Genomic DNA, 13,384 nt, shown 5'->3' on the forward strand with positions numbered 1-13,384 from the left:
TGTGTGTGTGTGTGTGTGTGTGTGTGTGTGTGTGTGTGTGTGTGTGTGTGTGTGTGTGTGTGTGTGTGTGTGTGTGTGTGTGTGTGAGAGAGAGAGTCAATCCAAGCCCCCGGCTGCCCCCTTGATCTTGAGCATGTTGGGGTGCTGTGAAAACGGATAATGGGAGTTAGAACGACCGGGCCTGTCTAGAGAGAAGTGTGCTGATTGTTATAACTTTCCCTCATCTCTCTCCCCTCCACTTAGCTAAACAAACACCCAAGAGGTAGCACTCTATCAATTTTAATGATGTTGAAATACAATTTAGGCACAAAATACACAACAAATGCTAATTTGGCCATGATGAGAGGCATCAGAAATTCCTCCCATTATTTATTCAGCTGACTTTCTGCATTTTTCATCAGAACAAATATTCCCATTTCCACACACACACACACACACACACACACACACACACACATTTCCACACACACACACACACACACACACACACACACACACACACACACACACACACACACACACACACACACACACACACACACACACACACACACAGCCAATTTGAAGCATAAATCAACACGTTCCCTCATCAAATATATGCTCTGTGTGGTTCTCTGCAGTCTGTCCAGTGCGCCAAAGACAAATAGTTCTGTCCCAAGTCCAGCTGGAGAAACGTTAGGGCCAGAGGATTGTCAATATATGCACACATACATTAAACATAGCAGGTCTATGTGTGTTCAGGAAAGACACTGACATCATAAAGACTGAATTCCAGTCATAAACTCATTCATGTACACCTCGTGATTTTCCCAAGGACCTCTTTTTTCATGTTTTAATATACTTTACTAGACATTCTCATATTATAATTGTTCAATGCATTTTCATCAAAATGTGGTACTTTAAGATATCAACATTATTATACAGTTAGTCATAAGTAATTTTCTTTCAATCAGCATTTTAATTATTACAAATCCAAATAATTACATGACTGCTTATTCACATGGCAACCATCTCCACCTCCATCTTCAACGGCTCAGGCTGCCCTGCTTCTGCACCACATTTGGGGCAGGTGAGGTCGGGGTCTGCAATACTGTGTGTTTTGATGCAGTAGTAGCAGAAGACATGTCGGCAGCCCACCGTATGGGGCATGGTCGGCCACTCTCCACACAGTCCGCACTCTTTCCACACCCCTTGCTCTTCCGTGCTTCCCTTCCTTTCTGTGCTGTCTCCCCCTGAAACAATCGAGAACACTTTTGCTTTCAGTTTCCTCGTATTGATCAGAGGTAACAGGAAGATTAGGAACTCTGCGAAGCCGTGCCACAGCAGCTCGCGATTCATGTACTGGTACGTTACGTCCCGGACTACGTTGGGCTTGCTGAAGGCCGCCTGAGCTCCCACAATCCTTTCAGCCAGGACAGGATGGCGACCTTTCCTTAGGAACACGAGGAAGTTGATGAGACTTGCGATCTGTGTGATGCTAGAAACAAGTGTCAGGCTGTTGCGGAGACCCTTTTGGAGTAAGCCACTGTCTACTGCAGACGCTGCTGAACTCAGACTCTGAAGCAGGCTGTAGGAGCGTTCCTGCAGCCAACGTGGACCCGCAGTGAGCAGCGCCAGGCCCAGCTTCTGCCTGCGAGACAGAGGTCTGTAACGGGGAGACGTAGAGAGGGTGTTGTGGTACCGCAGGCTCAGTAGAGACTGGCCCACAGTGGCACTGTTAGAATAAAGTGTGAACCTCCACAGGAGAAATTGGAGCAGAGCCCTCAGTTCTGGCTCCAGTGGGGTGAGCAGGCCCGGCCGGCAGTAGTGGAAGCACTGGGAGAACTGGGTCCATACCAGCTGCTCTAAGGCTGTGTCTAGTTCAAGGGCATCCAGCTGGCTGATGCGCAGCACTGGGGTCTGCGGGTCGACATCACTTCCTGGACTAGAGCTTTTAGATGTCCTTTTTTGGTCGTCCTCGCTTTCAAAACCTGCGGGAAAAAAGATAAATGTTAATTATGTTTTTCAGGAAACAGATGTAACAAAGGAGTACAAAAGCTATCCCCAATGACAACAACACTTATAACAAATATATAAAAAACTACAACCTTGAAATTCCCCAAAAACTGCAAATAAGTTCAAGTACATAAATGTCTCATGACTTAACATATTTAAATACTTTAATACTGTATTACTGGATCTATTAAAGTCAGGGTCATGAGCAAAATATACACAGAGGCAAAACTATTAAAAGGACAACTGGGTTGTTGGAGGAATGAGGCCCCGGAGGTGAGGCCCATCCTGTTAGGAGGGTTATTTTTTCTTTATACATAGGAACGGAAATCACTTTTCACATGTAAAACCCGTCCTTAATGCAACCTTTGAGCTGTGCAATGCAGAGGAGCAGGGGGTCTTAGACGGCTCTCTCCAGTGTATACACACACAATCCCAAGCACGCACACACACATAGAAACACACACGTAGGAGGCGAAGCCCAGGGGCTCTTGGTGCCTGCTCCCTCTGGAGATAGGGGTGTGTGTACAAATCACATCACTAGGGATTAGGCTAACGGCACAGTCTCTGGTACACCGTAAACATCTGCCAAATGTGGAACAATTTTCCTCCCCCTAGAGTCGACTCCATATGGGATCCCACCATTGTGACGTCTGGGCTATTTTGCGCTGCATACGTTTAGAAAAGTGCTCACAGTTCCCCCCAGTTTTATCTGCCCTTTCCTCAAATGAAACGCTTAAGAAGTGGGAGACTAACTAACGCAGGGAGAGACAGAGCAAAAGGCCCAGAGAGAGAGAGAGAGAGAGGGAGACCGAGAGGCCTTTTCTGACAGTGGCTTTTGTGTCTCACTGAACAGGATTTGTCACGAGGCTTTAAAAGAGATTTCAGCCGGGTAAATATGGCAGTTTTGACAGAAAGAGAGGGAGATGATGGTCACTTTAGACGTTTCTTCAGGAGGTAAAAAAAACCCTTCTTATATACGGTGGCAATGCTCGGGTTTACTGTGGCGCGCAGGACCATCTGTGTATTCATGATGTTTCAATAGAGCCAGGATACACCGTCCAACTAAGTTAGAATTAGCAAATGAATGAAAAAATAGTGAATTCACGCTGAAGTAAGCAGGTGTGACAAATTCATTGAGCTGCATTTGAAATGCTGCCATGTTTAGTGACTAGAACCTCGCCTGTGACGGAAGTGGAGTTTGGGTTTAAAAAAAAAAAGTGGAGGTAGTCTGAATGTGGATGCTCAATAAACACACTCTATTTGTTTAGTTTAATCTGAAAGTTTTTCCTTGATGGGAGAAAATGTGCAGATTATGTGCCTGTGTGTGTGTGTGACTGTGTTTGTATGTCATGGGTAGCCTTGATCTATGCAGAGCTCTAATACATAGCCAAATTAATCTATCAGTCCACGGTTACACACACACACAAACACACCCACACACACCCACACACACACAGGCAGGTGGTGGAAATCCCCGTCACAGCAGCAGCCCTCTCTGGAGAGCAAACCCGGCCGGGTCCAATATCCTTTTGAAAGCCTTTTATCGAGCAGTTTACAAGTTATGAATGAATATGTTTTATTTGGGGAAACACGGTATTGACAGCCACCTATCAATAGTAATGTGACTATTGTCAAGGGTCTGTCAATATTAATGTAATTATGATGTAGAGGGATCAGAGGGATGCCGGAGTCGGGGGCCAAGTAACATCTCCTGCCCACTGCCATATCAATAGCTGGGATTGCTATTGACAGCTTCCCTTCAGACTTGCAGCACTTGCCAAATATATAACAAGCAGACACTTCAGTCAATGCCGGGCTGCCTATAAAAATTAAGCATTTGAATTTACAGCACTTTTACCGTGGACAGCTGGAAATCCATGTTCCTTATGTAATAGTCAAAAGTCGAAGTCAATGCCAGTGTTTACAGAGCACGGTGTGCGATAGATCACAGACATTTGCACGCAAAATGTACACACAGATACAAGCGGACTGACTCTTTCTCTGATGAATTCACTCAGACACACACCTGAAGTGATACATAGAATTTCGCGTGGGTCAGCCAACCAGAGACAAAATGCCCTCTTTTTGAAAGGAGTTCACAAAAATTGACAAAACATCTAGGGTCTTAATTTTTGGAACTTGCTTTCCTGTCAAAGCTGTATAAAACACTTTTAAAAAAAACATCTTCCTGGGAATATTAAAAGGTATTTTTGATTCAGGTCAGATGAGAAGGTTTTGTCTCACCTTGTTTCCTTAGCCCTTGTTTCGACAAAGATAGCACACTGACTCAAGGCTGACTGCCGTAGCTTACAGCCAACAACAACAACAATATCCAATCTAACAGGGAACACACAGCAACACCGCCTCAAGGCGAAAGGAGGCTATGACCAGTGTGGGGAAGGAAAGGAGAGGAAACAAAAGCGTACGGAGCATCAGACGGAAGCTGCACAGCTGCACCGAGTGCTCTGGAAATTAGACAGCGAGCAGTAATGACAGCTAACAAAAAGATGGATAGATAAAGACAAAAAAATATGCTTCAGGAAACCTCTAAGCTACTGTCCACTGTGAAGGGAAACTGGGGGAAATGATAGCTAAGGAGAAAAAATGAGAGAGGGGAAAACAGATAAGCACAGACCTCTCCCCCTGAGCTGACCTTGAGACTGACGGTCACAATAAAGGAGGAGGGAACCTTCCTAAAGCACAGCCACGCTGAGGTGCATCCAGGGAATAGCCTATAGAAAGAGGAAGGATGCACTTTCTTCTTGACCTTGGCTTTGGTGTCTAGGGAAGGGATGAGGGTGTTTAGGGCAGGGGACTAAAGACTGAGGGATGCTGGGAAGGTGGCGTATCTCTGGGGTCTTTTACTGCAGGGGACAAGGGCTCTGAAGCTGCTAACGAGGCTATCAGTCCATGCCATTCGGAAACTGCGTCCAAAAGTCTCAATTTAGCTGCTGGCGTGGTGCAGGGCTCAAATTCCTGAGCACTTAGCAATGGTTGTTAGCATAATATATTTGCTGAAATAATGTATAAACGTTCTCTTGGCCTTCTATGATGCTTGTAGCGAGAAATAGGCTATGCATTGGCAAAGCATGTTGAATTACAACTTTACATTTTCTTCTCTCGCTCATGTAAATTAATTTGTGTAAAAGCTCTAGTGAATAAAACCTATTTCTCTGAGCACCCCGTGTCATTTTTTCCCCCTCGCTCCCTCACTTTATTGCCCTTCTTTCGCCAGGAACGAGAGCAGGCCTATTAGCCACGGCCTTCTAATGTCCTCACTATGAAAACGGATGAGAATGTCAGATTAAGAACTTTTAAGAGAGTGATGTCATGCTGCAGACCACAGGCATTACGGGGACGCTAAGATTACCCAGGCGGTAACCAGACTAATTGTTATGAGTCTGTTTCATGAAAAATGAATGTGTGCAAATGCACAGAGGGGTCTTCAGGCTGTGTGTATGTGTGTGCGTTACACACTAATGCTTTATCAAGGCTCTCCCCTTTTTGTAATCACCCAAGACTACTCCGAGCCACGGGGTGAGGGCCAAGTTAATGCCTGAATGCAAAAAAATACACATCAGTTAGAATAGCACGTCTGACGTAGGAAAAAAAATGTTCTCTGCTTAATCTGGTTTGCTCCAGAGGTAAATTATTTAAGAGAATTAATTGATTTCATGAGTAGGAAGGTTGAGTATGCTAGGGCTGTATGAGTAATAAGTACAGGGGTTTGCAAAAAACAACTTAAAAAGTAATGAAACATTTAGAGGGCAGAGAAGCACAATGAACGTGGTAGAAAAAGGGGAACAGCTAATAAATGAGAGAACTGAAGTTGTGTCTTTCTTACTGAGAGAGCACTGTGGCCTCACCTCATGCAAATAAAATGTGTTGTACTGAGGAATATTTGATCAGCACATCTCTTAGCTTGTGCTTTATGCATGAAAGCATTTTTCTGTTTTTTAATCTGTGCAACAATTAAAAAGTGAGTGAGAGTAGAACATTCAATATTTACCGTCCTGTTCAATCAATGAGAATGGGAAAGCCACTGCAGGCTCAAAATGCTAATAAAGGCACAACACCATGCAGTCATAACACACTGTAGAGATGCTACTTTAAGGAATCCCTCATGTATATGTATGTTTCAATCACTTTTAGGAATTGGATTGCTGCCGTTGAAAATGTTACCCCCAAATGACGTGCCAACATGTTAACTGTTACGTTTATTTCACTTTAAAGATGTGACTTCTGGCAATGTACACAACTATAATAAAAACATACTGTGATACTAACAGACACTGAATATGATGCATATAATTTAGCCGGATTAATTGAGCACGCTGGAGGTTTAGAGAACATCTGTAACATCTGTATGAATGAGCAGAAATACAACTGTGTGCACTGTTGGTCGGACAAAATGTTTGTAACAATGTATGTGCAATATAATTTTACTAAATCTATAAAGCTAATCTGTCAAGCGCACAGATAACCCCCTTGCCTTTATCACTTGACTTCATCTGGAAACTGTAGCCCATAAAATGACCTTATGCCCCCAGAGTGAGATCACAGCCTAATTTAACTTCAGTCATTCTCTTAAAAACACACTCATTACACTAAGTGTTTAGCCCCAGAGACACACGTCTATACTCCAACCTCATGCAATCAGCAGCTCCACATTCCCCCTCATCAGGACATTGTCTTTTAATTTTTTAAGCCCATACCCATCAGTCTTTAACAACAACAAAACCCAAATCTGCTCCATTTTGATAATAAGGCAAAAGCATTATGTGATAATCACAGTAGGGATTAGGTTTTGGGTGAGAGTGCAAGAGCAGTGCAGTCAAAGCCAGTGGAAAGGAGAGATATAGCCATGAGACAGATAAGGGTAGAGGAGTGATGATTGGGATGAGAGAAATGAAGAGCAGTCTCTTGAAAATCAATAAGATCAACTTTGCCTTGAATCTTAATGTGGAAGGTTTGGATCTCTAGCACTGATTATTTAGAGGAATAATGGAATTATGTGCAGAGCAGTATAACATACTCTTGAAGGGAAACACACTCACAAGGTTACCATCTAGAGTTGCAGTTGTGTAAATAAACCTGGATGTGGCTCGCGATGAATAATAATTTCCTCGTTTGAAACGCATGCACTATAGCCTACACATTGACAGACATTGACAATCGATTTGATTTTTAATGAAAACATGCAGGCAAATGATACTCATAACGCGTCAAACATACAACACTGACAGCAGAAAGCAACACGCAGGGGATCATATTAAACGACGAGTCTTTACATCGTTTATAAAAGCAGATGTTCTGCATTTGAGCTTTCCGTAGAACTAACACGGTATTCAGGAATATCATCCAGACTTTAATGATCGCGAAACAAAACAACAGATCTGTATTTACCCATTTCTGTTGGCGAACTCAACTCAGTCCTCACTGATTAGACCAAAACAATGTGTATTTCCGGGTTGTGGATGTAAAACTCGCCCCTTAAAGGGAAACCACCAATAGTGTGGAGAAACGTCACGACTATGAAGCCAAAGGGTAAAAATGAGCCAATCAGATCACGCAGCGGCAAACTTTGGGAGGGAGTGTCAGTGTGAGTGGAAATTAGTCTGTTAAAGTCCTCCGTTGTAGTAACGGCAGATAGCGACCAAGTTGGTGAGGCCACGGTAATTAACATAAAACCACACATATAATGTCTTACATGCACTTGTTATGCAAGGCACATACTTGTTTCAGTTGGCGTCACAGTTGTCAGACAATGTAAACTATAAATATGTGAACAGTTTGAAGCAAGCGTGGCAAGCAGTCATTAAGAGTGTTAGCTAGTTAGCTTAAAAAGTGCGTGTACTGTATTTGAGCCACGCTGAAAACTTTCACTACCATGAGCAAAAAGACAACTTCACCGGAGTCAGGCGAAAACGTGAACGTTTTGGGACATGAAAGTGATCATTTGAACCTGCCACCTCCCCCAGAAGAGAAGCTGGAAGTTTCTATCCACGACTCAAACAACATTAAACAGCTTGTAAACGAGTTCAAGGGATTCCACGTGCAGAGATTGACATGTCTCGAGCTGAACACCACTTTAAACAAAGAGGAACGGCAGCAGGTGAGTAAATACGTGATAGATAGAGCGTTTAAAGTTTGTCTAATTGGTAGTGTGGCCGAGCGGTCTAAGGCGCTGGATTTAGGCTCCAGTCTCTCTGGAGGCGTGGGTTCAAATCCCACCACTGCCATTATTATCATTTAAGTTTCTCGTTATGACTGATATGCTTACTGTACGACATCAAAACGTCTCCTTATCGACAACTAGTTATTGTACGTGTCTGTTTCCATCTAGATGAAGACACAATATTTTAAATGTCTCATAAGAAATCAACAAATATTGACCCCATTCTGTCTTGAAGTGACAGTTAAGTCAAATTATTTACAAGGCAACCTCAGCAGTGTCCTAAGTTAACTTTCCAGGGTTTTGGACCCCAGATTTAATTTGTTTAAGTCAACAGCATACATTTCAAATAATTGAGGACCCCATTCAGACTCAAAGTATCTACAGGAAGTGTATTTTCTGCCTACATCTATTGTCATTAGGTTATCATCCATCCAATACAAATCAAAGCACATCCTGTCCACCGTGACTTGGCCATCAGAAGATGACCTCTGTCCCGTCAGACAAATGACAGGAGGAAGCGCAGGGGTGCTTTCATAAAGCCGCAGCACTTGTAACAGGTGGCAAATTGCATTATGTTTCCATCTGAGCGGCAGAGATCAGGAACACAGATCCACACTCATATTTAAAAAAGAGAGGTTTCTAATCATCAGGATTGTCATGTGACATCATTTAGCGACAGAATGTAGCCTGTGTGAGCTGGGCTGTGCATCAAAGGAAGTGTAACAAGGTTTGGGAGATGGGTTTCGGTCAGCCGGCCCCAGTCTTAACAAGGTTACATGTTTAGAACCCAGGAGCTTCCAAGTCCTAAAGGTTGATATGGACAATTAATCACAAAGCTTGTCCATTGAAAACACAAAGCCCATTCATCCATGAACCCATTGTAGGTTTATGATGTTTCCTATTTTATTCGAACAACCTGCAAATTAAACAATTTATACAAAGTATTTTTTCTTACGCTATAAGGATCAAAGCTGGCAGGCTTAAGGAGTGTTAAGAAAGACATGTATAACGTTTGTAACAATATTCTTTGCCCACAGAAAAGGTTAAGCCAAACAGAACTTAACCCAGGCTATGCTCACTAAACTTTGACTAAATACAACTGAAAAGACTAAATTGGCCTAACGTTTTTTTAAACAAAGTGTTAACTTAAAGGCAAAAACTACCAGCGAAACTATAAATAAAATAGTACAGAAGAGTATGTTTCTCAGTATATACTGTTTTTTTCCAGCACCAGCAACCTCAGCACTGGTAACTTTAAGAAATAGAAAAATAGAATGTCTTACGGCAAACTTATCTAAAGACAAACTAAGGTGTGTTACTCTCCCTGAAGCTAAACATCAGTGTTATATAACGCGTCAGGGGACGGTACAAAGATGCTTGTTGACTTCTTTGGCTTTAGGGGACAGACGTTTATGAACACAGATGTACGGGGGCTCCTCTAAGGCAAAATAATTCTGAATTTAAGAAGCATTCCCTTTTATTGTTGATGCGTATTTATGTTTTTACTGATATAAAAGACTGACCTAGAAGAATGCACTGAAAGCTAAAACAAAATAAAAGTATATTAAAGTAAGTCTTAGGGAGAACAGTGGGCTTTTGTTTCTGACAGTTACCCATGCTGTAATAATTGTTGATGTCCAAATTAAGTTTTTATGCTCTTTAAAAAAAACAAAACAGGAGTTTTAGCTTGTCAGGGGTATGACTCAATAAAAACTGCTTAGTACTACTGTCAGCATGTTTAAACCGGTTTAAACCCAGCAGATGAACCAACGTTTGATCCCTCTGTGCTGTTGTTCTTGCAGAAGAAAGTGAATTTCCTGTGGTCTTATGTGAATGACCTCGTAGAGCAGAACCAGGTGCTGGTCGAGACCGTTGAGGATCTGCAGAAGGAAACTGACAACAAGGTTTCCTGTCGGGGAATGAAGCTCCACGCCTCAGATCCCATCCTGAACGTAAGGTGTTACTTATAAATGTTTTTATAGCAATTTGGTTCAATTAAGTAGTTCACTTATGGCACATTTCCACTGCAGCGGGGTAGCCCCGTTTAAGCGTCCTCGCTCAGGCCTCGGGCTGCCTCGTTGGCCGTCTGAGGCCGTGGCGCATTTCCATTACAGTTTAGGACCTGGGGTAGCAACGCAGTGTAGGCGGTTCATCTGTGCAGAGACATCCTGGAACACTTTCACATTTCGAGTTGTTCCGTCGAGCTCCTGCTGGATTTTATCATCCCCAATGAGATGTAGGAACGTCGTCACCCTCCTCGGTCGACCACGGTGTGCTTTTCTTTGACGTTGCCATTTTTGTAGCTCCTCCGTTTACAAAAATGCTGTGTATAAAAATGCTGCAAGCTTGCTTCTAGATATATATGCGACGCTAGGGATGATCTCGCGCGCGATCTTGTGACGATTCTCTCTGACCAATCAGCAGTCGAGAGTGTTGACGTCACTAGTTCAGCCCTGGCCCTGACCTGATAGAACCACGATTTTATGGGGCCGGAAAAAGAGGGAAAAAGTACCCGCTAGCCGGTGCTACGCTATATGGAAAGGCCACCAAAAACTGGCCTGGCCGCTTGAGGACGCTTAAATGGGGCTACCCGCTGCAGTGGAAATGCGCCACTAGAAAGAGTATTTTCATTTTCTTTGATATTTCTGTTTTACAGTCTTTTTATGCTATTCATTTCCTTTGTCTTTAAGAGATCTATCTGAATGGATTACACGCAGGGTAACTTTGATAAAAAGTGCTTCAAAGTATACTGTACATATTACCATTCTTTTACTTTTTGGGTATGCGTTTCTCTCAAAATATAGTAACATCTTCATGTATTGGGACCAAATATATCTCATGAAGACAAATATGCATCAATGAAATAAAACCATAAAAAGACTACAACCTTAATTTAAAAAAAATCTAATCCAATCTCTACACCCTGATAAAACCGAGACTCCTCTTGAGTGTGCCAATATGAATAAAGAGCACAAGAACTTGAAAGCATAAAGTAAAATAAAGAAGTAACCTTTGAAAGTTTAACAGTAATTGATTTGCAAACCCAACTTTTATCCTTGGGATTTTATACAAATAAAGGTCAGGTATTTGGTAATAAGTGAAGCAGCGTATGTCAAAGGGAGGACATTCCTAATCATAAACAACATCTAAATACAAATACCAAAATGCATAAGCACGGCAGAATTAACACAAAAGAGAGAAAACAACAAAGCAAGTTTAAAACGGAATGACAGCTCATGGCTTTCTTTGCTATGCTGCCGTATCTGCCTCCAAGAACATTTCTTTGTGTGCGCTTCTCGAGGCCAAGGCATCTTTGACTTTAGAGAATTCAATCAGCGGAGATCAGACCCTGACTGTGGTTAACAGTTAAGACCATGAGAATCCCTCATTGTTTACACAGAACAATATCAGTGCGCAGAATATTGGCAATGTAGAAAAGCATTAAGGACGAGCCTGGAGCCGCGCAACAGTTTCTGTTTTTAATGCCTCGCGCAGTTCTGTTATATGACTGCATGTAAGCTGAAAAAAGTCCTCTCTTATTATTTCTTAAGTTTGTAGCCATTTTCTGGAGGAAACCATACATTCTTATTCATTCTAAGAAGAGTGGAGGTGGGAACGAAGCTGAGAGCAGAAATGCTTTACCAAATGTATTCTTTTGTCCAAGATTGCATCAACACAAGGCAGGACTGCGTGGACATCACCACTTGATGTAGTGGCCGTAAGGTATTGTTATAGTTAGGCCCAGGCTTCATTCAATATTCCCCCTTCTGAGTGAATTTTGCAAACAGAAAAATAATTTCGGCCTTTTATCCATCAAAGTACTTATCTGCTTTTATGGAGAAGGTCAGAGGGCTTGCTTTGTGTGCTCTCTGCGCCGGTCTCAAAGGCTCAGGTAACATAATGCTTTGCACTTCTCAACTCAAAGCTATCCATTTTAGAGTTCGAAAATTGTATTTTCCTCAATGAAAAATTGCTTAATCAAAAAGCGGAAAATAAATCCTTGGTTTCTCTTCCATAATGTTTTCTTAGATGCCTTTACTTAATAGTGTGTACAATATTTCCTTGCAAACTATATCACAATACATGCGTAACGAATGGTAAGAATAACCAAGACCTTTAAGAGTTTTCACATGTTCACTGTAATTGAATTGTAGGCAATTCACCAATTTATTTAGCTCTTTGGCAGAATAAAATAAAGCTAAAGAGTCATTGGTGAGAAAAATGTGGGAATTGATAAAATGAAATTCTCTCAGCTGACTCCTTTTGTTCATTCAGTTGCACAAGTTCGTTTAGCCGCCAAAAGACACAGTGTGAGGGAAGTGTTGCTGTGCTATCGACCCTGGTTCGGCTTTTGAATCTCCGTTTTCACCCGTCTTAAACGATGCTCTCACTGTCTGTTTCGGTTACTTTGTATGTTTTCAGGGTCTAGATTGGTAAACAAATACAAATAAATGGACTCCTTCACTCAACAGTCTATTAGGATAGCCAGGGGACAACAGTGTGTTTCTGCTCTGATGTCCATAATGTGAAATCCAATCAAATGAAGAGCATTTAGAGCTACTTATGGACCGTTCCACCATGTAAACGATGCAATGAGCTCTGTAATAGGAGCTTAGCTAACGTCTGATTGAATCGTAGTGTATGGTCTTGTTGATGCACAATAGGGTTGAACTGTAATGGACACTAAACAGAGTTTGTTTTGTGGTCATAATATCATGAAATCCAAGGCTTGTGTTCTCTGTTCTAGACTGCTGCAATTAGCCTGTTGACTATATTTCATCCATCCAAGGACAGATGTAGCATCATCATGTTCCCTGCATACTTTATAACCCTGAGTTAAATAGTACTTTGAGAATTATACGGAATGTCTATGTTAACCTGTGGTTACAGGAAATGCTTTCAGTACGCTTCAGTTCAATATTGAACTCATAGGAATAAAAGTTTTGACTACTGTCCTTACCTGATGAACCCCACCAGCTTCTCCCTGGTCTAAACTTTCTTTAGTCATTCTATGCCAAAGTCCTTGCAGTGAACTTAAATTCATCCTGTCATGTTTCACTGACGCAGGTATTTAAGGATTATTAAAAATCATAGAAAGTTGTTCCAGTTGCAGATAGACTCTAAAACAGCACTCAGAGTATCTGTACTCGTGTTAGGAAGTAGACTCCCAGTCCTTGCGGTGCTCTTTCCAGTATCACTTTCCATAGCTGG

The 13,384-nt window shown here is 42.1% G+C and overlaps 2 protein-coding genes and 1 non-coding gene across 3 annotated transcripts in view; 2 read left to right on the forward strand and 1 right to left on the reverse strand.

Moving 5' to 3' along the window:
* Positions 1–271: 271 nt before the first annotated feature.
* On the reverse strand, positions 272–7,453 carry pex2 (peroxisomal biogenesis factor 2). Its single transcript, XM_010772457.1, has 2 exons — positions 7,402–7,453; positions 272–1,970 (listed from the first exon to the last, which is right to left on the reverse strand). The coding sequence occupies exons 1-2, from the start codon at positions 7,403–7,405 to the stop codon at positions 997–999; spliced, it is 978 nt and encodes a 325-aa protein (XP_010770759.1). The 5' UTR covers positions 7,406–7,453; the 3' UTR covers positions 272–996.
* A 189-nt stretch (positions 7,454–7,642) lies between these two features.
* LOC104946591 (trichohyalin-like) overlaps positions 7,643–13,384 on the forward strand; it is a 70,403-nt gene continuing 64,661 nt past the window's right edge. Inside the window, exons 1-2 of the mRNA XM_010772458.1 lie at positions 7,643–8,110; positions 9,976–10,125. Of these exons, the coding sequence (XP_010770760.1) occupies positions 7,886–8,110; positions 9,976–10,125 (375 nt within the window). The 5' untranslated portion in view covers positions 7,643–7,885. The remainder of the gene's footprint in view (positions 8,111–9,975; positions 10,126–13,384) is intronic.
* trnal-uag (transfer RNA leucine (anticodon UAG)) lies at positions 8,156–8,237 on the forward strand. The gene has a single exon. It is a non-coding gene; the product is annotated as a tRNA-Leu (tRNA).

The sequence above is a fragment of the Notothenia coriiceps genome, unplaced genomic scaffold (genome assembly GCF_000735185.1).
Source record: "Notothenia coriiceps isolate Sejong01 unplaced genomic scaffold, NC01 NC01_scaffold00011214, whole genome shotgun sequence".
NCBI lineage: Eukaryota > Metazoa > Chordata > Actinopteri > Perciformes > Nototheniidae > Notothenia > Notothenia coriiceps.